General features: G+C 41.2%; 1 protein-coding gene and 1 long non-coding RNA gene across 9 annotated transcripts in view; one reads left to right on the top strand and one right to left on the bottom strand.

Moving 5' to 3' along the window:
• Ntrk3 (neurotrophic receptor tyrosine kinase 3) overlaps positions 1–27,830 on the top strand; it is a 375,962-nt gene that overhangs the window by 306,540 nt on the left and 41,592 nt on the right. For all 7 annotated transcript variants that reach the window (XM_031387032.1, XM_031387031.1, XM_031387030.1 and 4 more), the window contains 2 exons: positions 5,560–5,732; positions 9,000–9,243. In XM_031387032.1, coding sequence (XP_031242892.1) covers positions 5,560–5,732; positions 9,000–9,243 — 417 coding nt within the window. The remainder of the gene's footprint in view (positions 1–5,559; positions 5,733–8,999; positions 9,244–27,830) is intronic.
• LOC116102422 lies at positions 24–15,805 on the bottom strand. 2 transcript variants are annotated; one of them, XR_004123172.1, is made up of 5 exons: positions 15,692–15,805; positions 10,145–10,218; positions 5,937–6,196; positions 2,926–3,053; positions 24–230 (listed from the first exon to the last, which is right to left on the bottom strand). It is a non-coding gene; the product is annotated as an uncharacterized LOC116102422 (long non-coding RNA). The 2 variants fall into 2 exon arrangements; XR_004123173.1 differs by lacking the exon at positions 15,692–15,805 and adding an exon at positions 13,602–13,776.

Below are 27,830 nucleotides of genomic sequence, written 5' to 3'. Positions count from 1 at the left end.
TAAGGACAGAATCTCAGGGTTTGGGAGTGGTATATATATTTGTATTTATCATTTACAAAGTTTAATACAAGATCTCTCAACTTCAGCACTTTTAGCAGAGTGGGATAATTTGTTGTTGGGAAGCTGTTGCTTTTCTTACAGCCTTGTTTAGCAGCCTTGTTTGATCTCTGTCCAGTAGATGCCAACTCCCATTGTAACAGCAAAAGTGCCCCTGACATTGTCCAGTGCTCCTAGGAGAGTCCAGAAAGCACAGTCAGCATTAGTCAGCATACTTTTAGTAGTGAACTCAAGGAATTATAGGCTACGGAGGAGAGCTGAGTGTAGGAGAGGCAGACCTTCCCAGAGAAAAATCACATCTTCGATCATTCTAATGGTCAGCCCTGAAAACATACAAGCAAGTAACATTATTTGAACTTAGCAAGTTATATTTGAAGATATGTGTATGTATGTACACTTGTTCATTCATTCATTCATTCATTCATATATACACACATACATGTATGTATGCAATAACAGTTGATAGAAAAAGAGGCCATGAATTTGAAAGAAAGTGGGGAGGGAGGAAAAGGAAGGGAGAAAGGCTGTAATTAAAATAAAATAAAATCTCAAATATAAAGAAGAGAAGAAAAATGAAACAAAAACTCACCAAAAATAATGATCTTAAAAACTATACCAGTGTTTATAAAACACTCCACTAATATTTGGCTATTTTGTTTAGAATTGACTTGTACTTTATTTGAGGAAGGATGTGCAGTAGCCTTGGCATTATTAAGCAGCCACAAGCCACATGGTAAATTATTGGTAGAGCTAGATTCAGATTCCTTGTGAGCTCTCTGATGCTTTTCCTTCAATACTTAGAAAGGAGACTTTTTTAATCTCTTCCTTTTACTGTTTTCTCATTTTTTTTCAAATGATTTTTCTTCCAATGCTAGTTAGTTTGTAGTCAGTGACGTTCAGAATGTCTTCACAAAGTATTCTTCCTGGGGTCTAATTAAACTGCCTGATTCCCACTCATATTTAATTGTGTTTTTATAGTGTTTCATTGCACCAAGTGGTGACATGATCAAGTTTAACTCTCATGAGTAAATTTGTGGGTAATGATAGTGGATTCCTGGTAAGTTTCTGCCCCAAACTCTTGGGGACAGAAGTATCTCTGTATGTGACCAGACATCAGTCAGTATGCTCATCAGAATTGATGGCCAGTACTCACTCAGCAGCCTAGTTATATCTCTACAGTTCTGTTGAAGGCCTTTATGACCATTTGTTCTTCATCAAATGAAAAGGTCCAAGGGTATAGAAAGGTCAGTGAGATCAAAGCATAATAAATGGGAGGGTACATGGAGTTGGGGAGAGGAAGTAGAAAGAGATGGGCAGAGCTGACATCTTGTGTCCATGCCTGGTAAGAAGTTGGAGTTTCATGCTAACGATAATGGAAAGCCAGTGACATACCAGAGAAGGGCATCTGTTCATGTAGTGATGACCCATCTTTCTCCCATGTAAATCTGGGAATCTCACTGAGGAGAAATGGCAGCAAGTGCAGAGGGAGTAAAATAAAAAATGTTTTTCACAATTATAACAGATCAATTGTAAGTAAATGCACATGAGTATATACTTGTACACTCAGGGGTGTGCATATTCCTGTGTGCATGATAAGATGAGTTGTAAGGTATTAATGAAATCACTTAAAATATTTTCCCCCATTAGAGAAAAGGCAAAGTGGGAGGCAGCAATTGGCCAAAATGAAGATGTTAAATGCCTGGGGATGGGTTGGGCTAAGCACATTTGTTTCTGAGTCACTCTGTCTTGTTGAGCAGCCCAGCTGAACCCCATCTCCAGGGCTGAAGTTCTCACAGGAGCTGGCTCATGTGGAGAACAAGACCAGAAGGGAAATGTCCTCTACATTTTGAAGAGAAAAGACGAAGATAAGGAATTAGCTTCTAGTTCTTGTTGGCTGGGCTTCGTATTCAAAGGGGCCAGGCCAGGAACATCCTCAAGTTTAAGCTACATGGCAAGACCTTCTTTCCTGTGCCAACAGTTGGTGGCTATGATAAACATCAACTCCATCCCATGCCACTTCATGGTGACCCACTTTCAGTTGCCCAGCAACCAAGGAAGCATTGGATATAGAATCCTATGAGCATGGCCAGAGAACTTTTGGCCCAGTTTCCCTCCCCATTATTCTCCTGTCATCTTGTCCCAATTGCATTAATCCCTGGGGACTGTGGCCACTGACAACTCTGGCCCTCAGTTGCTACAGCCCTCACTTTGACAGTTACATAGGAACTTCAGGTTTGACCCACCAGCTGGAAAACCCAGTGTGAAGGAAGAGGAAAAGGGTGTGGAAGCCCTGGTGACAGTGGCTGAATTGTATCCCATCTCTCAAGAGGAACTCTGTCTGCCTTGTGGTTCAGTGTGCCAGCCTGAGGGACAGACTCTGGCTGTGACTGCTCAGGGGTTGAGAGTAGAAATATCCCATGGCTGCCACTGATGTCGGGCTGTGGGAGAGAATGATTTAAAGAGATGGAGAGAGGCCATTTGGCTGCCCCCAAATCTGATCTACTTTTCTCTCTTATAAATCCAGTGCTCACATAAATCTTCATACTCTCCCATCCCACCCATGCTGGGTTCCTCTGTTTTTTTTTTCTCCCATTCCTCATGAAAATAAATGATTCACACTCAGCCACCTTATGGCCACGTTTTATCCTATGTAGCTCAGGAGTGTGGCAGGGAGGTAGGTCACCTGGAAAGGTTGTTTTTCCCCATAATACTTTGGCTGACAAGCATTTGTTCACATAGCTGGTAGCCATTGAAGATTTTCCTTTATTCTTAGGTTTCCCCCCTCCCCTAGAACTGAAGTGATCATCACATTGGGTCATATGTCTTGGGAACTGGGACTCTAGCTCAGTTGGCAGGCTTCTTACCTACCATGCACAAAGCCATGGGTTCAATCCTCAGAAATGCATAAAACCAATCATGGTAGAACACAGTTGTAAATCTTAGGGCTTTGGAGGTGGAGGCAGGAATTCAGGGTCATCCTCAGCTATAGCATAAATCTGTGTCAAAAAAGAGAATTAGGTCTGGTAAAAATCACTGCTAGGCTGGGAAAATGAGTCTCACTTTATTATCACCTTTGGTCTTTCTGCCTGGAAATCTTTATTGGAGGTAGCTGATGTGACATCAGCCCACACACTCTTTCCAAGCTCAGTCTGTTACATGTGTATCCCTTCATTTGTCTACCTTCTTTTCTCAAGGGGACTTGTCTATTAACAAGTCCCTCCAATAAATTAATTAAAGTATATGGGCTGGGGTGAAAAGTATTCTGGAATCTGTATCCAGCCCATAGCTTGTTGTCCAATTTTTGGCAAGCTAAATGTATGTTGTGGGCCTTAATTTTCACACCTACAAAATGGGAAGATTGTAACTTTCAGTACTTTTTGTTAGGCCATTTAATTGAGAGCTTTTTTTGGTGAAATCTTTTAAATTTCCCAAAGAGGGGAAGGTGATGCTGGTTGAAGTTGGGGTGGGGCTTCAGGTCAGCAAGTCACATTTGCTTTGATGGCCCTGGAGAGTATTGCTACTGAAGTCTTGGGTACTGTGAATTTCAGCAAAAGAATTGCTCATGTGTGCTATTCTTCCTGTCATTTACAATGTGTGAACATGGGCTGGCTCTCAAACAGGTTTGGCCTCAGGTTTTCCAGCTATAGAAATGTGCAATGGGGAACGGAAGGGGTGGATAGCCTTTTCACACTAAGCATCCATCATTCCTGATGTGCAGTGGTTACTGAGAAGTTGGAAAGGCTCACTTAGTCCATCCTTTGCAGGTTCATGTCACTGCAGTTTGGAAATCCAAAACAATTGGCAGATTTCAGCCAATGGAGCTGCAGCAGATGGAAGAAGATCTCTGGCTAGGGAGGATTTGCAGCACTTGCATGGCAGGTCATTTTGTCTGAATCACCAGAAAAGGCCATGAATCTAGCAGAGAGAGAGAGAGAGAAAAAGAGAGAGAGAGAGAGAGAGAGAGAGAGAGAGAGAGAGAGCAAGCCAGTGTCTAGTCACTTTAGAGTCTCAGTGACCTGAAATCAGGCGCTGATTTAGCCTTACTTCTTGATTACCTAGTGGCCATTACATACTGAATTAGATGTATGACCTTAAGGCAATTATAAGTAGTTGGGAAATGCGTGGGCATGCCTCCATAGGCTTCTTCTCTGGCATAGAACTCTTCTCTGAACAGACTATCCTTTAACTTGGATAGCATTGCCATCCTCAGGATGGCAGTTCCATTTTGGTATAGCTGTGATAAACACCATGACTAAAAGCAATGTGTGGAGGAAAGGCTTTATTCATCTTACTGATTACGGCCCATCATGGAAGCCAGGGCAAGAACTCAAGGCAGGAGCAGAGCCCATGGAGGATGCTGCTCACCGGCTTCCTCCTAAGTTCACATGAGGCTATTTTTCTTATGTAGCACAAGATCAGCTGCCCAGGGTTGGCACCATCTACAGGGGGTTGGACCCTCCCACATCAATCAGTAATTAAGAAAATGTCACACAGACACACTCACAACAATCTGATGGAGGCAATTCCTCAACTGAGGCTCCCCCTTCCCAGGTGTGTCAAGTTGACAACCAACACTAGCTATCACAGTAGTGTCCTTTTATATGCATTAAATATGTTTAGTTTTGATGTCACATTCCCCATCTGATGCTAAAAAACCCCAACTGGGTACGCTTTTTACTGTATTATTCTTTTTGGAATAAGAAATGGTCACGTCTGTATTTCTCTCTGGATCACATTTGGACCTGAAATCCCTGTAGGACAAAGTCATAGAATCTTGGCAGAGTTTCTCCCATTGGCTCACTTCTTCATCATCCTGCAATGGGCTTTGGTAGCTGTGTCCCAAGTCTTGTGTGCCTCTAAGATTTCCATAATTTAACTGCAAACTCCCTTTCCCCATAACACTTCTCTTAAACCTTTGGTTGGAGAACACAGTGCCTTCTGCAAGCCAAGTGCTCACTCTCCTCTGCCAATACAGCCTCTTTTACCATTTAGACATAAGGACTCAAAGGCTGAGGGGAGCATTGTGACACTGCATGACCATACTCATTGTGTGTCTGGAGGGATGTGGTAACAGTTTTCACCAGTTAGAAAACAAAGCTCTCTGCCCTCTGAGTGCACACTGATTTACAAGGATGAAGCAATTGGGGTGATGCTGTGCAGTCTACTGTATCAGAAGGACTTGTTCTGTAAAGGAAGATTTAGGAAGAGGGGGTCTCTCAGATCTTCCACCTCACAGCTTTGTTCCCTGCTATTCATATTGAGGGAGGCTTAGGGAAGAGGAACATAGATAGAAGTCACTGGCCAGAGCCTGGTGTGTGGGTCTCTCCTTTGACAGGAATCAAAATGCTCTCTGAAGAAGGGGTTCAGTGCTTTGCCTTTATGTTTTAAAATAGATCATATTTGCTGTGCATCCAGATGGATGTGGTAACAGTTTTCACCAGCTGGAGAAGATAGCTCTCCGCCCCCTGGTTGCTATAAACTAATGTTGTGTGTGGTTCTCAGGCCCTGAAGGATCCCACCTTGGCTGCCAGGAAGGATTTCCAGAGAGAGGCTGAGCTGCTCACTAACCTGCAACACGAGCATATTGTCAAGTTCTATGGGGTGTGTGGTGACGGTGACCCACTCATCATGGTCTTTGAATACATGAAGCACGGAGACCTTAACAAGTTCCTCAGGTAAGCAAGATGGGACAACCTTCTTGGTCCCCTCTCTCTATTTCACTGAACCTTTGGAGTCTTCTCTGTGATCAGAAATCATACTTGCCACTGTAAGCGCAAGTCTCAGGATGACAAATCAAAAGCACCTACCTTTTCCTGCCTTCTCCCCTCTTCTTTCTCTCTGCCTTCCCCATCTTTGATGCTTTCGGGCCTCATACTTACTATATAGCTGAGAATGTCCTTGAACTTCAGATCCTCCTGCCTCCATCTCTTCTGTTCTGGGATCTTGGGTGTACGCTGCTGTAACTGGTTATGTGGTGCTGAGGATGGGCTTTAGGTATGCCAGGCAAGCACTTTTAAAAGCGAGCTACCTCCCCAGACTTAACCCCGTCATTCTCATGTGTCATCTCCTTAACAGATGGACTTGATCTTTTGTATCCATGATGAGACACCTGTTCTTTTCTTCTTGACTCCCAGATGGACTAGAAGAAAAATAAAACATGGGGTATATATCCCATGTGGATCCTAGGTTGAGACTCACAAACCCTGTTTCTAAGACTACTTACTCTCTTGCTCCAATGTAGTAAAAATCTCACTTGCCAAGTGAGATTAGTATCTTACATCCACCCTGAAAAATCTCACAACCATAGAGATTTTTGATGATGAATTTGATGTCATCAAATTGTAAACTCATCAGAAAGTAAAGATGGTTGATAAAGAAAGGGCATTTTGTATTTAGGTGAATTTTAACTGTCAGCATTTAGACTTAGAGAAAGGAAAGGGAAAAGTCAGACTTGGCAGAGTCTTCATGTCTCTCTTTATGATTTGGATTTCCTAATAAATGGCCCTGGAGATACTGAGAAAACCCACAAGATTCTCTAAGTCTCTGGAACCTGAATCCGTAATGAAATAGATTCCTGGAGACCTCAGTCCTTAGCATAAGAGACATGGGGTTTATCTTAATTATTACTGTGTCAAATTATAAGTGCTTCATGGAGTTGTTGCTAGAAGCATTACATGGCAATGTGTATATAATGCCTGCAGGCATTTTTGCATGTCGTAACTATATACTGAGACAACAGTTGCTATTGTAAAAATCACTACAATTATTATTACTTTATATGAGCTTTGGATCATGGTAGCTTCCAGCCTAGATGATACCCCATTTCAGTGTGCAGAATTCCCCTTGCCTTGTGCTTCTTTCCTCTGCCCTACTTTTCATCACAACATATTCATCAGGGGTACAGCTGATTCTCCCATCTCAAGTGCAACAAAGTCCCCATGTATCTCTTAGTATGAAGGAAAGAAGAAGAAAACAAGGCAGAAGGGGGAGCAGCAGGGAGAGACAAGCGTGAAGGCTGGGGCAGGGGAAACACCAAGGAATAAGAAAACACAAACCAAAAGAGAGAGTAACATTTTTTACTGTTGTGACCAACTACTTGGCAAGAGGCCACTTAGGGGCAGGAGGATTTATTTTGACTCACAGTTCAAAGGGATGCAGTTCATCACAGCAGCAAACATGGTGCTGGCATGTGAGGTCAAATCATATTGGCAGTCAGGAACAGAGAATGTTTGGAGAAGAAAGAATTTGGGTTAGAAAGTGTACCATACCTCCACATCAGTGACAGAGAACTACTTCCTCTAGCAAGGGTTTTCTTCTCAGAGGTTCCTAACCTCTTAAACAAACAAACAAACAAACAAACAAAAAACCTCCTTTAGTAGAGCCCAAATGTTCAGACACATGAGTCTCTGGAAGCATTTTACGTTTGAGCCATAACAGAGATAACAAGAAGCTGTGTTGCACCGAATCACTCACCCCTTAATTCTCTGTGGCAGGAATGTAGGAAGAACTTAGTGATCCTTCTGTGTCTGTCTTTGGACTCACTTCTTGAAGGCAGCATGGGGAGTCTACTCAAATTAAGGTTAACTGTTTCTCCAGGCATTTCATGGCAACTTGCTACCCAGATTCTCAGGGGTACCCAGATTCTCACCCATCTTCCTAGGCTCTATTAATCAAGGCAAAGCTTTTCCAAAACTCCATGCTGAAAGCCTGGGTCACAGCAAATCTTGCTAGGAGCTGACTTAACAGGCTGGTCTCTCAAATGCCCACTTAACCCCCAGGGTCAATTCTGCCTATTAGCATGTCTCCTGGTTGGTGGTGTTTGAGACCTGCAGGAGTATGTCCTGGTACACTGGAGTGGGAGCTGGCTTCCTGGCTCATCCCTCGCTAGCTGATGCAGCTGCTTTCCTAAGAAGAGGGAGAGGGGAAGCCCACCAAAGATAATAAACAGAGTGTGTTCCTATTTAATGGTGCCTTTCAGTGGAAATTGGAGAAGCAGTAAAGCAGGCTGGGGCCTCCCTGTACACCAGGGCTCGTTGGTCCTCCACTTCATAAATAAGGGCCCTGGGTGTGGTTATGGCTCATTGGGCTTTCTGCAGGAAAGAGTGAACACTAAAAGTGACCAATCTGACAAGGCAGGGTGTTATCATAACACAGCCAGGCTTGAATTTAGCATGGAGAGAGTTGGGCTCCCAAGACCTCTGCTTTAGAGTCAAAGTGTTTCTTTATCCTGCCTTGCTTTTGCTGTTGTGGAGTAGTTACGGGTATTGAGCTAGCCTTATGCCACTTACAGCTGGGGGCTGCAGACAGCTTGTCAGCAGCATCAGCACTGGGAGCTTGTCATAAATGCAAATGAACACTGCCTGGCCAATCAGAGCTTTAAGGGGTAGGGCCTTAGAACTATTTAAATTCCGTCTTGATGCCCCTTTTGGCAGCTCTCCTTTATAATCATAGATAATAATTTGCAGTATGTCTCCAGAATACCATATAGCTACTCTGAGATATCTAGGACTTTGGTTGAGGTTTCTGATCATTTTTTTGCCTCAATTAAAAAAAAAAAAAAACCAGGCTAGAAAGATTAAACAAATGTCTTTAAAACTATCAGAATAGTGCTTGACATATAGTAAGGTTTAGTGGTTACTTTATTAATTATTCTATAATAAGCACCTTTCACCTGAGAAGACCCTGGGAAGTGGTTAGATAGTGAGAGAGAAAGTTTGTCCTCTACCATTTGAGTGTGTCTGTGTCATCTTAGTGGGGAATTAATTTGTAGTTTTACCTATAGCCATACTCAAAATAGTTTGGGTAGATAGAAATAGAGATAGGCAGCCTAGAAAGGGATTTCCTTCATTTCTGAAGGATGTTCCAGAGCCTCGGAAACCTCAAAGTCTTTACCTTTGATATGCTAAGTTCTTTCTGCTCCTCCCACCCTTTCCTCCTTACAGGGCCCATGGACCAGATGCGATGATCCTCGTGGATGGACAGCCACGTCAGGCCAAGGGGGAGTTAGGACTCTCTCAGATGCTTCACATCGCCAGTCAGATAGCCTCCGGCATGGTGTACCTGGCCTCCCAGCACTTTGTGCACCGGGACCTGGCCACCAGGAACTGCCTGGTTGGAGCCAATCTACTAGTGAAGATTGGAGATTTCGGCATGTCCAGGGACGTCTACAGTACTGATTACTACAGGGTAAGGAGGCTCTCCCAGCTGCAGGACTCAGTTGCTGAGCTAGTGCCTTGCTTACATGTCTGTCATTGTCCATTTACGCTGTCACTATGGTGCAGATGTATGCACATGCATGCTCACCAATGCACTCAACAGTTCTCTTTCAGCCACTCCTGCATTTTGGCATATCAGCTTATTATTATCATGGTAGGCCATTCTTCCTTCCTCTTTGACATTAGACTGAGCTCCTTCTATACATCTCAATAACCTGCACATTATGTTCCTACTGCTTCACAGTTTATTCTTTATGCAAACAGAGTTGAATACATATAGATGTATGTTCAAATGCACACCCAAACAATTGGTGCTATGTCGATAGTCCAACCCATCTCCTGATCTAGCCTCATCCACAACATGTTTTATTCTCTTGAATTTCCTCATGATCATATAAGGGTAATCTTGTCTAGAAAGGTAGATCTTTATGAAAAGTGGAAACCAAAGTAAACTAGAAGTAGCTCGAACATAATCCTACTGGCTTTGGAAAAATGAGAAAATGGGGCATTTTGCTCATTTCTGGCTTTGGAGAAAGGATGGTCATAGGCTGATTGGAGGAAGTTTTATTTGCATACAATTATCTACCTCCTACTTCAAAATCTTATTTTGCTTTCAGAATCATGTTTTACTCTCATTTTGGGGGGCAGAATCATGTCTTACTTTCATTTTGGAGGAATCTTCTCATTAAAGAACAGTGAGTTTCCTGTGTTATTATGGCCAAGCTAAAGGTAAATGGACATGAATGTTACTTTTTCCAGAAAGAGAAGCATGGGTACAACTTGATACCCACAGACCCACCGATGGGTCAAGTCATTGGGACCTACATTTTTATGAAATAAGGATGATTTATGTTGCCCATACCAGGACTCACCTGTAATCTCAAGAGTTGAAAGGTTGAATCAAGTGGATCTCAAGGTTAAGGCCAGTCTACACAGAAAGAAGTCTCTATGAAGAAAAAAAAATTAAGAAGGAAAAAAATAATAAAATATGGAAGACTTACTTTGGGCACTTTGCCTAAGGGAAGGGTTTAGATTTGTGATGTAGGAGACAGAAGGACAATATTGTGGAGCACAGTGTATTTATCTGTGACGTGTGAACAAAATCCCATAGAACACGGAGGGCGTGATAATACAAAATTATTTCTCAACTTTACAGAGCTCAGGCAGCTTCCATGTCTGGTGAGGGTGGGCTCCATGGTTCACAAATGGCCTTCTTGTTGTCTCTTCCTTGGAAGCTTCTTCCAAGCAAAGGATTCTCAAAGGTCACTTTTGTGAGGTCACTAATTCTAATGAAGGCTGACAATTTAATTTCCTCTAACCAATGTCTACTTCCAGACCTGCTCCTATGCCATTACCTGCAATTCTGCTATGAACCACATGTTTATTTTAGCTTGGGGACTAAGGAAACATAAACATTCAGCTCATAGCAGGCGATTGGGAGCCAATTGTCCAGTCCAGGTAGAAAAGAAATGATCACTTTGTGAACTATTATGATCTTGTTGGCCTGAGCATGGTAATCCAGGAGGGTGGGCTTTGAGGCTGACAAGTACACACTTGTTTGATTTATTTGAACGACTTTGTGATGTATGATTGATCACTGAGATATGACACTGATTACTCAAGGAATTCCACTTTAGTAACAGTGCAGAGGAATATTTTAGAAATGCCTCTTATGACTGCAGTGTCTTGTTCATGGTTCAACCAAAGGATGGTAAATGGCATGCTACCATGAGCACACAGGAGACAAAATAAACCAAATCTGGAACAAGCAATGTGTCCCCAGCAACATGGCCAGCCTTGGCCACCCACCTTACCAAGTATCTCTAAACAAGGAATGGAAGCATGATGTAGCAAACCCACAGGCTGATGGTCAGTGAAAACCTGTTAGGATATACTGAAGCATAATCTTTAGCATCTAGACCATTCTCCCCATCACGCATATCCAAAGCCTGGATGTGGTTATTCAGTAGGTATATGGGTCATAGAGTCTAGCTGAAGTCTGCACCGTTTAATTGCCTTCCACTCTACATAGTAGAGCTTTCTTTCTTGACTAGCTAAACTCAAATCTATTGTAGGGATGATGAAAGTAAGGGAAGCTTGCTGCTCTTTGTTTATTTGGGTTTCTTTTTCCAAGCAGGGAAGATATTTAATTATACTTCATTGGTCTCTCTGGACTCTTATCAGGACTTAGGAAACCATAACAGACTAGAACATACCAGCAGAGATTGGAAATTGGCTTTTTGGGTTGTACTTAATATTTCTTTTTTGGTTTAAAGGTAAAAAAACAAACAAAAGAACAAATAAATAATAAAAAGTGCTCACTTCAAATGGTACACCTTTACTATTGCTCTAGCAACCATTAACTTTACTCTTTCTCCTAGAAAGCATCAAGGGATAAACCCATTTGTTTCTTTGGGTGTCAGGACAGATGTAAGGAAGTGAGGTCAATGGGAATTGTCCACAGTCCAGGTATCTTGAATTCCCTCTTCCTGAGCTCCAAGTCAGGCTGTTAGCTGAAGCTAGATGGCTTGAAAATATATATCTATGGTTCCAAAAAAGTATGAAATAAGGAAGGATAGCTATTTCAGTGAAATTCAGCTCTGCGGGTAGGTAAATCTACAGTGGCCACACTGAAAGAACAGATTTTAAAAATCCCTTTATACTTGTTTACCCCCATGCCTTGAGGTATACTTAATCTCCCCCCACAACACACACACTCCAAATCTTTTGAAAAATGAAAGACAGAAATACATATGCCTGAGGTCACAAAAATATCCCTAAAGTCTTATCCTCTTTGAAAGACATCATTGTTACTAAAGAATTCTTGGTCAGCTATGCTCACTCCCTAATGTTTGGCCATTATCAACACCATGTGCTCTATGCTTCAGTTCAGCTTTCTTATTTTGAAAATTAGGACAGAAATATTTACTCAGCAAAGGTATGTTTATGTTAAGCAAGCAACTTAGCTTGTGTGAAGCGCCAGTAATACAATACTTGCTAGATAAACTACTGCTTTTATTGTCTTTTCAGCACTCCTTACACCCAAAGCAAGAACGCTCTGGAGATAGTCTCATTTCCAGATGTGCTTCTTGGATCAGGAAGAGGAACTCCTGACCACTGGAAAATAGACTAGGCTCATATAGCTGCCCTGAAGGAGGAGGGTTCAGATGATCACCTCAAGGAAAATTCCTTCCTGACGTTTCAGCTTTCATAGAAACAATGGGTCATCAGCATTGCCCTTCTATCTGGCCAGTGTTTGTATGCCCTTGCTTCCAAAGCATAGAGCTGTGCCTATATTTGAGAGATTTATGTAATATTTTCTTGTTCAGTATACACTTGCTAAGGCTCCAAGGAATGTAATGATTTGTCAGAGAGACAGAACACCATAAAGGATGCTCTCTGTAACCTGGTTCAAATTTGTGTTGCTCCACTATTCTTGATTACTAGGACCAAGAACTTGCTGATCACTCAACTTGCTAACTAATGTAGATAAACACAGCTAGTTTACGTGTTTGTGTGCATTCGCATGTGCTTTCACGGGTGTGCCTGTGTGTCATCCTGGACTTTCTTGCTCTGTGAAGATTCTAGAATACACATAGGAGGTCAGGAGGAGAGGCAATGATAAGATCCAACTTATTTTTTTTCCTTTTCCTTTTTAATTTTTTAAAACAAAGAGGTGCCATCTGGCTCATACATAAGTAGTATGCAAACGACTTACAGAGGTGAACTGCCAAATTTCCTGTTATAAATTTAGATTGAAAAAACAAACATGCCCACACCAAAGCAGTGGAGCAATTTCTTCTCTTCTTACAGTGGGCTGGATGGCAGCCACCTTTTCCTCCTGTGGCTCACTGATGCTTCCAAGAACACCTGTAACTGGGCTTTGACAAAGGTGGTTTTTGATACCGTGATTCCTTTCTTAGATCTTCAGAGAACTCAAGGAGACTGGTGATCAGATCTATAGTTAAATAAACTTTTGGACATCCCAAAGAGGAGCAGGTTGGGACTCCAGAGCAGACATGTTTTCAGGTGTGTTTAATGGAGAAGGGGTAGGTCATTGAGATCTGGAAAGGACAGGACTAAAGGGGATAGATACGGTGATCCACAAAACCCAAAGTGAATTGACTCTCTTGTTCTCTATCCCTCATGCCTGGCACTAGGCAGAATCAACAGAATTATCGATGTAGGAAAATAGTGTGTGTGTTTTCAGGTTAGGTGGGAAATGGATCAAACTAGACCAGGAGCCCACAGGCAATCAGATACCCACCACTGAGAAGTGATCCTTTGGTAATCATGACAAAGCCTTTTCTAAACAAGTAGATGGATTACCTGGGAAGAATTTCCTGCCGAAGCAGGCAAGTAGTGATCTGGATTAGCTGAGTCTGGGATGTGAATTTTAGGTGAGATTCTAACCATAAAGTAGGTCTGATGGCTAGCAATGGATCAGTGAGTTCCAAGATGAGAATTCTGGGACCAAGTTCTTAGCAATTCTTGACCAAGTTAAGAAAATCAGTCCATAGGAAATAATTTAGGACAAGATGATCTGGTGGTAGAATAGCTCATTCTATGGTGTCACAATAGTCCTTACAATGATGAAAATAATAGTTTGCCTTAGTTATCCAAAGCACTTGAGCCTTTTGAAGCTAGCTGGAATGAAAGAGGAACATAGAATAATGTTCTTAATGAGGATGGACTAGACATGGAGATCAGTACTTCCCTTCTTAATAGAATGAAATATATATAAAGCACACACACATGTCTTAGGATGATAAAACAGCTTAATAGAAATTAATCACTTTACTATTATTAGAGTCAACACACAAAGCTTTCTCTATTCTGAGCAAAGGATTTGCAAAGGTCTTATCTAATACAGGTTGATCACTGTAACAAAAAAGTGGGAAACATACAACAATCCAGCACAAATAGAAGCTCATTCTGGGACATGTGGCAGTATTTACAGATTCATCTACTGGAGGTATAATATTCCTCCAAACTGTCGTGCAGGCCAACATGCTCCTTGCCTTAGTGACCACTGGAGCCTTTTATAGCCAGCTGGAATAGAAGAAGGACATAGAATAATTTTAATTAGGATAGACTTTATATGGGACCATTCTTTCTCGTCTTAATAGAACTATTTATATATTTATACTATTTATATATTTATATATTTATATAAGGGAAGCTGAGAAATGGAGTATAACGGCATCTCACATGGAAAAGAAGATTCTGGTGGGTAACTGAGCATCTCAAGAGGGAAGAAAAGCCAGTATCTCTTCTAACATTCTATTGTAAGAGCACATTCACACAAGGAAAGAAAAAAACAAGATATCCTTACTTTTATTGCTCCTTTATTGTGAATGCAAACTTCGGTTGCTCTGTGGAATTTTTAAACCATGGTGGACTTGGTCCACTGCCACAGAGGTGCTTCAGTTCACTACCCTGGAGTGCAAAAGGGTAAACTCACAATGAACCACATCCTATGAAACAGGAGGGGAAAGGAAGAATGTATGATATCAATAGGGCTCTCAGTATTTAAAAGTACATTTAGAGCTGGAGATATGGCTCAGCAGTTAAGAGCACTGCATCTCTGCCAGAAGATGCAGGTTCAATTTCCAGCACCCACATGGCTCCTCATGTGGTCTGTTACTCCAGTTTTCAGGATCTGATGGCCTTCCCTGGCTTCTATACACACAATGCACACAAACAATGCACAGACATACATGCAGGTGAAGCACTACATAAAATTATAATAAAAACAATATTTAAAAGAAAAGAAAACACATGTAGGAGAGAAACAGTGAAGAAAGACTGGCTGCAGAAGCTTGGCTTATAAATCCATGGTAATTAATGAAGACACTAGAGTGTGCTTTAAATTTTAACTGATCTCCACACACACACTACCAAATTTGCCTAGTATAAGGGTAGATCCTTCACAAAACTCAGGGAGACTCACAGGTTGAGGGCTCACACATGGGTTTGAGGGATTCTATAGCATCCTGAAATTATGAGAGTGAATCTCATGGGTTCTCTTGATTTTCATCCTTTCTGGGCTCAGAGCTTTCCAGAGCCTCCTAAGGGAGTTTTTGGCTCACACTGACTACCCTAGTGAGTGTCTAGAGCAAAAACAGGTGTCCAGGGCTACTCCAACTTGAGGGCTAGGGAGGGAAGCCATGCCATTATTGTAACTGGGACCTGGGGTTAGAACAGGGTCTGCTTGAATAGAATACTCTTCCCAGTTTTATAAGCAGCAAGAATGGTGGCTGATTCTGAGTCACCTGAGGTCAAAGCCCCAGCACTTTGTGTCTTGATTACGTGTTTCTTATGTCAACTGGAAAGAGGTCATTTGATGAGAGTCAAGTAGTTAACAGGGTGCTGAAGAGAGCCAGCAGTCTATAAAATGACTTGGCACTTGCTTTTACCTTCAAAATCTAGCCATGTCCGTTAAAAATCAAGTGACGTTCATAATCACTGGTTGCCATCATGTTCCTTGCTCAATGTTTGTATTTTGGGAGGCACATCTAGCAACAGCCATCCTTCCTTCTCTACTGCATAGATCATGCATTCTGAAGAGGAGTGTGGATGAGTTCTAATGTGCGCTTGGATACCAAGCTGTTGGTAGGGGTGGTCTTACTCTGCAGCCACAAGGGGCTTTCTCGTATGGATTCTCAGATTAAGCATCTCAGCTCCACCCAGAAATCTGGGAAACCTGAAGACCTTACCCATCAGATGCAGAAACTGTGCTTTCTAGTTTACTTTCGGATAAGAACTGGTCCTAACCAAAAGGAATTTGCTTCATGCCTGTACTTGACTGAGCATACAAGTTATTCCTGTAGAGGTAGAAATAAGGTTGGGAGCCTCTGGTGTTGGATAATTACTCGATCCATCTCACTCTGGTTGGAAACCTAACATAGAGTGAAGGCGTCATTCTTCCTCACTTGGTATGTCAAGGAGGAGTATGGACTCCTGACTGTTAATCAGTAGAAAAAGTATTGGCAGCTGTACAGACAGGTTCTTAAAGGATACTGACTTCACTGGAAGGGTTTTGTCACTGTGTTTTTAGGCATTGGGTTCTTCTGAATAGACCCAGGAAAGCAAGGAAGGAAAAAGCCACTGAATACCAAAAAATGAACCCCTCATGAGTCTTTCTAGTGACCAGATCCTGTTGCTGAGCCTCAGTGTTCTTTGACTACCTTGAACCCACTCTGTTGCTACTTATACAGAGCAAAACAGTGAGGATTTGTATCCTATTCTATCCTGTTTATTAGGGGTAATTTAGACTCCTTTAGGAAAGTTACAAAGATGGTAAATTTGTCATTAGCCCCTTCATATACTTCTAGTTTTCCCTACTGCAGAGCCATGGCACCTTTTTCAAAATAAGAATTAACAATGGCTATCAGTATTTATTCAACTTCGGAGTGCTTGGATTTTTTTTTCAGTTTTCTACTGTCATTCTTACAATCCCAGGAGTCCAAGATACCACATTAATGCAACTGGTTCTCCTTTAACAGCAGTGATACTGCTGCTGTACCTGTGTAGGGGCTAAGGATCCATAAAATGGGCAAGCTCTCAGGCACAACCAAGTTGCAGAGTTACTAAGAAACCCTAAACCCTATGTTGCGAGTATGTTGTGACTCAGGTTTCAGAAAGAATTCCTTTGAAACTATTTAGTTCTGAACAACCCAGAAGTCACATGTGGACAAAACTTTAGTTAATTTTCTCTGGAAAGGTTTGGAATAGAAGGCTAGAGAAAGGCAGGGGATCTCCTTAGATGCCATAGTGCCTGGACTGTCCTTGCATCTGCTCATTTCTTCAGCTCTGGTATAGGTCGTATGGTGTTCATTAGAAGACATGGCACAGAGTGGACTTCTCTGTAGACAGGTGCTGTAACATAGTCACTTTAAGTGAATTCAGAGAAGCAACTTAAATGTTAATGCCTATTAATCTGTACAAAGCTGCCAAGAGAAAGGAACACAAAGGAGGGGATCAGTAGCTAATTATAGTAGGAATTGCAACCTCACTTCCTCGATTAAAGCTAGTGGATCTGCACACTCATTATCTACCAAATAACAGACATTGTAGAAATATAGACATCTAGTGAAGGATGGGAGTGTTATTTAGAACTCTTTGGTATCAGGGACTGCTCTGTGTCTATCAAGATATCACATCTATCTGTAAAATGTTGAGCTTGGTCTGTGATTCTATATTTCTTTTTCATCTTGTGTTTTCTGTGGGGATAAATTCTTCATATAATGGTAAGAGAGGAGGAAGCTGCATTTCTGTCCAATAGATGGGAGGCATAGCCAAAGGGATGAGAGAATGCCAGTTCCTTTATCCTCTACTATTGCTTTGACAGCAGGTCAAACGTGTTCATTTTCCCAGACCCTTTCTCTCTTACTATTGGGAAGAGGGAAAACTACTTTGATTTTGGAAGCATATCTTTTCACATAATTACTTAGATCTAGTTTGGTGACTGAGGTTTAATTTTGGGTGTGCTCTCTTCTTTGGGACATCTAAGATAGGCTAACAGGGTAAAGGATTGGCTACAGGAGGGGATTCTTTTATGTTATTTTCCCAGTAATTGGGGTTACCTAAATCTTTCTTGCATCTATACACTCTGATACTTCCTTCTTTCTTAGAAAATTCTGTACTTCATTTCAATCTAGTGGAATAGCAGGAATAGCAATTGTAGCCCAAGCATTCTATGAAAGGCAAAAGTGGTCATAGGAAAGGCTTTGGTACTTTACATCTTTATACTGTATATGTGCAGTATAATGAGGCTTGATGACCAGGAAGTTGAACTACGCACAAGTGGACTCTAACAAAGTGGAGAACTTGTTTAGGACATTTGCTTCTCAGTGGCCTAAAGAATACTGTTCTAGGGAGAACCCTTCAATCTTTGATTATGGACAACTTACACCCATTGACTACTGTGATGGCTAGAAGCCCACTGTGTTGACTACTGATGTAAAACAAATCTCTTTCTTGCCTATGCTCAAAGCTGATCTTTTGTAAAGTACTAATCTCCTGGCTTTCTCTCCATCACCCTGACTTTTTTATCTCAATCTCACAAGTGTGGTCTATACAAATACAAAACATTAAATCTGTACTGGAAAGATACTTAGCTGAAACTTTGGGAGCTTACTGAAGACTTTCCTTCATCATTCCTCCTGGAGCAGGAATAAAGGTCTGGGACCCAGTTCAATCTTAAATCATGTTGGAGACATCAGTTTTTTAGTATCCTCAACCGTCAACTCATAGGGTGAAATGGTGCTTTGTGTTTCAGTATTTTTTTCATATCAGTAAAACTTTCCCTCCAAATAGAATTCAGAACACAGATATGTATACAGATAGACACATGGGACATTAGGAATCCATCTTCCTTGATATAAGTAGTTGATGAGCAATCTTGGGCAGTCATATTGAGTTAGAACATACTGGTCCAGACAAGGGATCATGAGACTCTCTGCTACAAGGAACAGAAGAGTACCATCAGAATATCACTGGGACTCAGGGAGGTGAACTGAAGGCCACAGCTGAAGACTCAAAGTCATTGCTATGTTGATCCTTAAGTGTTCCCTCTGTCACCTTGATGGCCCCAGGCAGGCTGACATCAGCATCATCCCAGGCAGATGGACTGTTGGCTTTTTTCCAGGGCTGATGGGATTACTTCCTCAGGTTTCCTCACTTATCCATTCCAGCTGTGGCAAAATGTTGTGATAACTTGTAAGCACTCTATGTCTTTGTAATTCTTAGCACTCTTTAGAAGTGTGACTGACATTCTTAATCATCTCTATCCAGAATCCTACATTTTTCAAGGTAAGCCTATCTATCCTGTGTCCCCAGTGGAGAAAACTGACATATATTCTAAAATAATATTATAACTCCTCAGAAAAACTAAGAAGATTGGAGTGATCAAAATGGCTGTGTACTTTTCATAGGCAACTAATTATATTTTATCTTGACGGACAAGAGAACCAGTGGAGTGAAATCTGTGCCCCTGCTTTGCTCTGCTAAAAATTATATTCTGAGAGCAGTTTTCCAGTGATCTTGATGCAGTCTCATTGCTCTGAAAGGTTGAAACCTGGCTGTTCTCTTCTATCAAGGAAGGTGGTACATGAGTGGGATGGACATTATTGTTGCTTGCCTGTCTCCATGGGGATAAGACAGGGAAGATGCTCCAGGAGAAAATTCCAAGAACAGGAGGGTTGTTTTATTGAAGCCAATTCTGATGAGGGGAAGCAGGCCGCAGGAGGCCAGGGAGTGTGGTGAGGAGTCCCTGCTTTCTCTCCCCATGCCTGTGGAGGGTGGTGATAGATGCAACATGACAGACACCATTTTCCTTCTGAAGTGCAAAAAGCCTTTTGTTTACTGAGACAAACTGAATATATAACATACAAAAACACATAAATTTCCATACAAATATCTTCCCTAGGAGCTGTAATTAAGATATTTGCATGTAAAGAGAACAGTTGTATTCCCTTGACTTCCTGGTTAAGGAATTGTGTTTCTCTCCTAATCCACACAACTCAAGAATATGTGAATTGTCTGACAAAACAGGATGAGGATGAGAAAGAGGAGGAGGAGCTGGGGGAGAACAGGGCATCTGGTCAATACAGTAACTTTGTCCTTCCCTCCCATTGCCCTATATCCCCAGAGTTTGCCACAAAGCTGGAGGTAGGAAGATGTGTTGCTTAAAGGAAGGTGAGCTGAGTACCCACTAAATCCTAAGTTAGGCTGTATTCATTTGAATCTTCAAGCTTCTGCTTTGAGCTATTCAACCTCAGGGAATGTACTTAAATTCTCTAAGCCTTAGATCCCTTATCTGAAAAAGAAAGAAAAAAAAGGAGCATGAGGGAGAACAATTTCTTCTTTTGTGTGGATTAAATAAGATAATGTATGCAAATTGCCTGGTACCTATTAGGCACTCAATAGATGGTTATTATCATTCCATGTAAGTGAATAAGGGAGAAATTATATATAAGAAATTTTAAATAAGTTACATGCCAAAGTATTTCCTATGATAAGTCTTTGGTGTTGGATCCTGAAATTAAAGAAGAGAAGAGTCTACTTAAGAGAACTCTGAGAGAGGGAAAACAAAGCTATGCACCATGCCAGGTCTTTCCTGTTCAAGCTGGTCTACTGCAAGGCCAAGGAGAAAGGGGAATCATATCAGTCAGTGAGGGGCTTCCTCATTTGGAAATTGCAGGCTTCAACCAAGTACTACTGACTTTTTTTTTTCCAACCTTGACTTTTTGGAAACAGAGCTCCATTTTCCAGGGTTTGTTTACTGTCAGCCTCTTTCTTAAGTATTTTAAGAGTATGTGCTCTGGTACCTTGAGAAAAGAACTGAAGCTGGCTGAGGTCTTACCTTCTTTTCTCTTACCATTTGTAATAATCTCTTCTGCTCCTTTTCATGGGCAACCTGAGGTCAGAGAGATATGAAAGTCCCTTGTTCTGTGTTGGTTTGGTGTAATTGCTTTTACTCATTTGGTCCCACTGAAGATCCTCCCTAAAGGCAATGCTGACACCCTATTAAAGGATTAGTGAATGTGCTGAATAGGGATGCGCAGTACTCTATCTCTCTTACTCTGAGAACTACTATGCCACTTTGTCTACATCTTCTCCACTGATTGACCTGCTTCAGGCTCTACCATCAGGTTGGATTTTAATTCTTTGTACTTAGTCATTTCTTTCTAGTGGACCAACCGTCAGCTACACACATATATATATTCATATATTTGTTCAAGTTTGTCTTCTGGAAGGCCAAGGAGAAAGTGGAAGCGTATCAGTCAGTAAGGGGCTTCCTTATTGTGAAGTAATTGTTGGCTTCAACTAAGAACTATTTGCAAATGAAACCTTGAGCTTTTCAGAAACAGAATTCCATATGTATGTATGTATGTATGTATGTATGTATGTATGTATGTATATATGTTATATATTCATATATATATGTATATATTCATGTTCTTGAGTCATTCAGCTATATCTCTCTGAGAATATTCCTTTTAAGATAAACATACTATTCCTTGCAGAAGTTTGCACACAGTGCTTAATAAAATGCTTACTTTTATTGATTACATAATACCACATGAGATGTCTTGATGGGTAAGTAATAATGTTCCTACTGCTTTAAATATTATTAAATTAAACTTCATGGGCCTCTGCATGACAGGTAGGTGCCAATAGTCAGTATGCCGGGTCTCTGGGAATGTGTATTTGGGAGATGCACTGGTGTCTTAATGAAAAGTCAGTTGTTGCATTCATATTTCCCACTAGTGGCTCAAGCATTTGCTTTTGGATAAAGAAGATGGAATGTGTATATTACAATGATTAAAGCATACATGAGCCTAGATTTAGTTAAAGGAACAATTCATTTGTATATATACCTAGCTTTCAAATGCCATATGACCTTCACCTTTAGTAAGGCAGTCTACATGAGAAATGAAGTTATATTGAGGAATCAAATATTTTCACCTATGCTTATCTTAAAGAGACAAACTAAGTTTTATTAAGTTTCTGAAAATTGGGAGTTAGTTTATTACTCTACCCTCCAGTGTTTTCTGTGACAATGAACAGTCTTCATACTTGAAGTATATGAGCTTCTTGGTTGCTTGTAAATTTAATTCCCTCAAGGCCATGCAGTATATGTCCTAAGTATAAGCATATCTCAGATAATAGCTCTGCGGGACTGGTGGTGATTTCCCTGAGCAATGTGATGGGCTGTATCTAGGGATGGAAAAAGGCATGTAGTGATATTTACCATGGAATTAGAAAAGGGATTCGTGGCATCTGTGTCCTGTTGTTCTCAGGCTTGGCATGCATTATTCCAGTCTGTGCTTTCAATTCAGGGGTTTTTCTCTATTCTTTAAGGCAAACTCTATTCATAGCATCTCACAAGTGGAGGGACTCCAATACAGCATGGGTTTGTGCTTATTGAGTGTTCCTGTGTTGAAAGAACATGTACAGGGCAGGGGGGTTACTAGATGGACCTGCATGACTGGAGTTCACTTGGTTTATTTGTTCAAATCTATAGATGAAACTAATATCCTAGTGTCCTAAATTATCTTCAGTTAAGCAGTTGTAGATTAGTATATTCATACAGCGAAAGGAATTTGCTTCTGGGTAGACTTGATATCCTGTTACAGTCCATCCTGCCAAGTTTTTACTAGTCCAGTCACATGTCTCTACCAGCTCAGTGCCACCAATTCTATGCCAACCTGTACCCGGGTGCCAGAACTTTCTTAGGCAATTTTTTTTTTTGTTTTGCAAATTGAGAGGTCAGAGACTTAGGTTCTGTGCTAGAATGTACCTCTCCAGAAGATCAATTTGTCAATAATCTTTAGGTGTTGTCACTGGATTGAACTGTTTCCCTACATACACGAACCACTTTCTACATAATTATTTTTTATAAAAATCTTTGATAAATTCTTGCTGAAACTTGAGCAAATGATGTGCGATGGCAAATCTGTGGAATCCTGACTTGGAATTAAGTTATAAGTTATTTTATCAAACCTTTTTGACAGATGAGTTGACAAGAACACTGGAAGAGAGAAAGGGGAAAGGGTGGGAGGGAGATAGGGGAGATGAATTGTCAAGTGCATGCATGTATTTAATTATTAGGAGCAGAATCATGACAAAAATATTGTCCTTTCTTGGAGATCTGAGATTCATCTCTGATTCCCATTTTAGTATGTTATGTTCTCTGGTTGTTAGAAGTATCCCACTTTACATATCATAAACATGTAAACTGAGGCTCAGAGATCAATTGGTAATCCTCAGGTTAGTTATTCTGTTTCATGTAAAGGTTTGTTTTGAAGAGATAGGAGGTTAACTATTAATATCATTTTAAAAGACCATAGTAATATGGTATGGGTCCCATAAAATAAGCTAGAATTCCAAGGTAGAAGTATAGTTATATATTAATCCAATCCTATGTGTTATTTATTCTAATAGAGTTTTGTGGCAAAGCTATTTCAAGTAAAGGAGATGAACATTTGGTGTGACTCTGAGATGGCTACAGGGTCAAACAAGGAGACCTTAATTTAGGGACTCAGGAAACACTGTACTTGTTGGATAAACAAAAGCAAGAGAATTGATCCAAGTGGGGTCCGAAGATGGTAATACAGATCAAATGAAATCCAATGGCAAGTTAAAGATGCTAGAAGTATAGCAGGTGGTGATCACATTGAGGGAATGCTATCTTAATATTCATAAGTGTTTTGTATGGAGGAATTATTTTAGTGTATGTCTTATTATGAAAATGCATACTTAAGAGTGCCTGATAACAAATTTGGTCATTATAGCTGAGATAGCTTCAATGGCAATGCCTTATTACATCAAATTCATATCCCTTGTGCCCAACATTTGATATATGTGTGTGAGTGTGTGTGTGTGTGTGTGTGTGTGTGTATGATTTTATAAATGTTCATTAAATGAAATACAGCAGAAGATAGATAGACATACTAGTGAATGATCTTACTAGTGATGATGACTTACAGCTTTAGTGCTGGAGATACTAAATGAACACAAGGCTAGACTTCAGTAAACAGATGCTCTGAGGGGGTGGTCCTTTCTTATTTTGGTGTGGTGAATAATTTCTGCTTCAGTTTTTTCAATAATTTATTTTTTTAATAACTTTACATCCTGACCACAGTCCCTCTCCTCAAAGAAAGGGAATCCCTCTTTGGGTATCACCCTACACTGGGGCATCTAGTCCCATGAGAACTAAGCACATCCTCTCCCACTGATGCCCAACCACTGCCTCATTTTTTTTCTTTAAACCAACAGTGTAGGTAGGACTAGCAAACTCTAGAGCTATTTCAGACTTGAGGATAATGAAGCTCACTTCTGTGGGCCTTATATGCAAATAGAAGATTCTGGGTTGTAGAGCAGTAGATTCTTTGTCCCCACAGATTTAATAGAAAATCCACACACATGCATTTTCGAAGTATGACAAGGGCACCCATGTATTAGATATGAGGTTGCAGTTGATGACTGCAGAGTTTTGCTTTTCTTCTAAGTCTGAGATGCTAAGAACATCTCTACAATAGAGGTTCCTGAGATGAAGCACTGTAATGCAAGGACCCGTTATTCATGAGGAAAGAACTGTCAAGTGTGTATTTCTGTGATGCTGAGACCTAGTATCTTCAAATTTGTAGCTCTGCATTCTTCCCCAGATCATGCATCCTCTGACTCTTCTTTACCTCAGCCCTCTCTGTAACTATCCTTGTTCTCTTCCAAACCTTTGTCCCTCATTCTACTCCAAGAATTTGCCATCTCTTTTATATTAAAGAGAAAAATTTGCTTAACCTTCCTATCCCTTCCAACTTCCATTTGTCTTCGCTAGTACTGAAATACGTAGTTTTTGTCCTTTATTTTCATTTGGGGGGCTTCTGATCTTACCACTCACTGTATATGACTTTGGAGGGTCAACACATATCATAATGCCCATATTTAAATGCATTTCCTCAAGGGTACTCCTTTATGAACTGTCTAATAAATGTCATTGTTAATAACAGCCCCATTTCTGGTCCCTTCCTTACTCCCCACACCAACTTAGCATCATATTCCCATTTAATGCCTGAGTGATATCTTACATTTCAATGTTTCCCCCCTTTTGGCAGTCCTTTGCCTCTTTCATGGGTTTGTCTGTTTCTTTTTATTCAGAGTTCTGAAGTAGTTAGTTGAGAGCCAACAGCTTTGCACGGTTAGAATCCTGTTTTGCTTTTATGCCTCTGTCGCTTGTTTCTGTGATTAAGACATCTATAAGCTTCCTCTAGAGGGTTCATTGGAGATTAAAGCTTTACTCTTTGGAAATAAACTCACCACAGACACAGTACCACCTCCTTAGGCAGTGCTGTGGAGTACCTGTTAGCATGCATGGAAGCTCTCATGGACGGCCCTTCAAGATGAATCTTATTTGAACATATGTTCATCACCTTCCTGCTATGTCTAGCTTCATGGCATCTCAAGGTCACTTGATTTTTTGCAGGAACCCTAGTCCCACCATTCTGATCTTCATCCTTATTCACCCTCTCATCTCTGCTCATTTAAGATCCTTGAGTGAATCCTCATTTCTCCAAGACAGCAGTCTGTGCTTCGTGGCCTCCTTCCTGACTCTGCCATAGAAGCCCTGTAACTCCATCCAGCCAAGCCAGCCTGAATCCTGGTTCACATGACAGTATACTCCTCTCCACAGATGCACAATGTTCTCTGTAGTTGCTAGAGAAGGCTGCATGAACGAAGTACACAACCGTCAGAGCTTCGACAACAGAACTTATTTTCTCATAAGTTGGAGGCTAGAGTTTCAAATCAAAGCACAGGCAGCTTTGACTCTTTCTCAGGCTTGCCCCCTTGCCTTGTTGATGGTCACTTTCCTATGTCTTCACAAGACCTTCCCTCTATAAGTATCTGTGTCCAGATTGCCATTCCTTTAAAGGCATCAGTCATAGATTAGTGCCCAACATAATGACCTACAAAGCCTTTATATCTGCTGTGGACACAATCTAGGGAGGTGGGAGTTAGCATTCCAACATATTAAACTTGTAGTGGGGACACAATTCAGCCCATAATCCCTTCTCTGCCAAACTGCCCATCTGCCCATTCTTTTCTTCATCCTTGTTATTTCTTGCTGTCTATCTCACAATGTCATAAAAACCCACCAAGTTCATTTTATCATCTCCATAGGATGGGTTTCTCAGCCTTACCCTACAGATTTGTATGCATGGACTTGTTGCTTCACAAACATGCTCCAACAACTGACTTCATACTCATGTGGTTTCTTTGCCTCTGGCTCCATAGAGAATCAGGCTATGTGTGTTTCTTTCTTTCTTTCTTTCTTTCTTTCTTTCTTTCTTTCTTTCTTTCTTTCTTTCTTTTTTTCTTTTTTTTTTTTACAGAGTTCTTGACCCCAGAGGTGTTTAAGAAAGGTCACTGCTACATTACTATGAACCCTTCCTTAGAAATAGCTTAGCTTAGTGCTGTCCTATAACTTTTAGAGAAGGGTATCAAGGAAAATGGGACTTTTCAGGGGATGATGAAGAATTCAAATACAGATTCTGTTGACAGTGGGAGGAAGCAGAGGGTGCTAGTGTCCATGCAGATGACACCAATGTACACGGTATCTAGCTATCTGACTTACTGACCTACTTTCTAAACAGGTAAAGAAAATAAAGAAGGATTCTTGGACTCTGGGAATACTAGTGAATTCATAAATTTTCTGCTAATACAAAAAGAATAAATACTTCTTCAAGAGCTTTGGAGAAAATTCTTTTTCTTTGACCTAAGGGGTTAAGAATATCAGATAAAATGTACTTCCTTCTAGAATGGTAGTGGCTTGGGCACTAATCCTGTGGAAAGGAGAATTGGCCCATAGGCAGAAAGCCTGTTGAGCTTTGGTGGTCCTCAGAGACAGACAGCTGAGTAGTATGGACTACAAATAGGGCTGTGGTAGTGTGGCATTTAGGTTGTGCATGAGTCATTCTTGATTGTTCTTCTGAGTGTAGGCAGACAGTCTTACTAGGAGTGTAAGACAGGACACTAGAGGCTATGCTCAAGAGAGACATCTATTTCATTAAAGACAGGCCTGCTTCCCTTCTCTTCCCCATCCTTCCTTTTTTCCTCCCTCTTCCCTCATCCCTTTTCTTCTCTCTCCCCTTCTTCCCTGCTCTCTCCCTCATTCACTGTCAGGAAGGGCCATGCCAGAAGGGCCCATTCAGCGTGTCGTGGCAGCATCAGAGGCTAGCAGCATCAGCAGCTTCCACAGTGAGTCTGGATTTTGTTTCTGGGGCCAGGGGATGGCCAGGGCTGTCCACACACTGACTGCCTGCAGGCTTTGGAGAGGAACCTCCATGTATGGGAGGCTGCTGCCAGCTTTGTTTTGACTGCCTTCCCCTTTATTGGGGCATCAGTTAACTTCCATGGAGGTTCCCTGCCAAAGCTTTTGATGTGCTTGTGTTGTCTCATGGGGATGCAGCATGGTGGGGTGTGGGGCCATGATCTGCTAAAAGTAGGTGCATATCCTGATTTAGGTGGCTGTCAGCAATTCTGTCCAGGCCGGTATATTGGTGGAGGCTGGAAGCTCTGCATGAATGGTGGTTTGGCTGCATTTATTTTGCATTTCAGGAAGTGTGGCCTTGAGTCTTGCATATACTTTGATTGTCTGATGCTCCACAAGAAGTTCCCTTGAGGGATCTGAGAATACCATAAACAGGTAGGGATAGGCTGATGGGTGGGAGAGCAGCAACTGTGCACTTGACCTCAGATGAATCATGGACTAAAATGATATTGATGTTCATGATAGTTAGTTACTAAAGGGCCAGAGTAAGCAAGGCATTGTGTATATTTCGGGGAGATTTCTATCTCCCCATGTTAGGAGGAGATGGACATACTTCAGATCCAGTAGAGGGTCCATTGGTCCTGCCTTGGTTATCAGACTATATCCATTAGCCTCTTTCTACTTTTCTGTCGGCATTCTTCCTGTTCTGTTTCTAGAACAATCCTCAGAATCACAAAATTTACCATCCTTTAAAAATCTAGCAGAATCCTTGTTTATCACCC

The sequence above is a fragment of the Mastomys coucha genome, unplaced genomic scaffold (assembly GCF_008632895.1).
Source record: "Mastomys coucha isolate ucsf_1 unplaced genomic scaffold, UCSF_Mcou_1 pScaffold21, whole genome shotgun sequence".
NCBI lineage: Eukaryota > Metazoa > Chordata > Mammalia > Rodentia > Muridae > Mastomys > Mastomys coucha.
The sequence above is the reverse complement of the archived record's forward strand: the minus strand, read 5'-3'. Positions and strand labels throughout refer to the sequence as shown.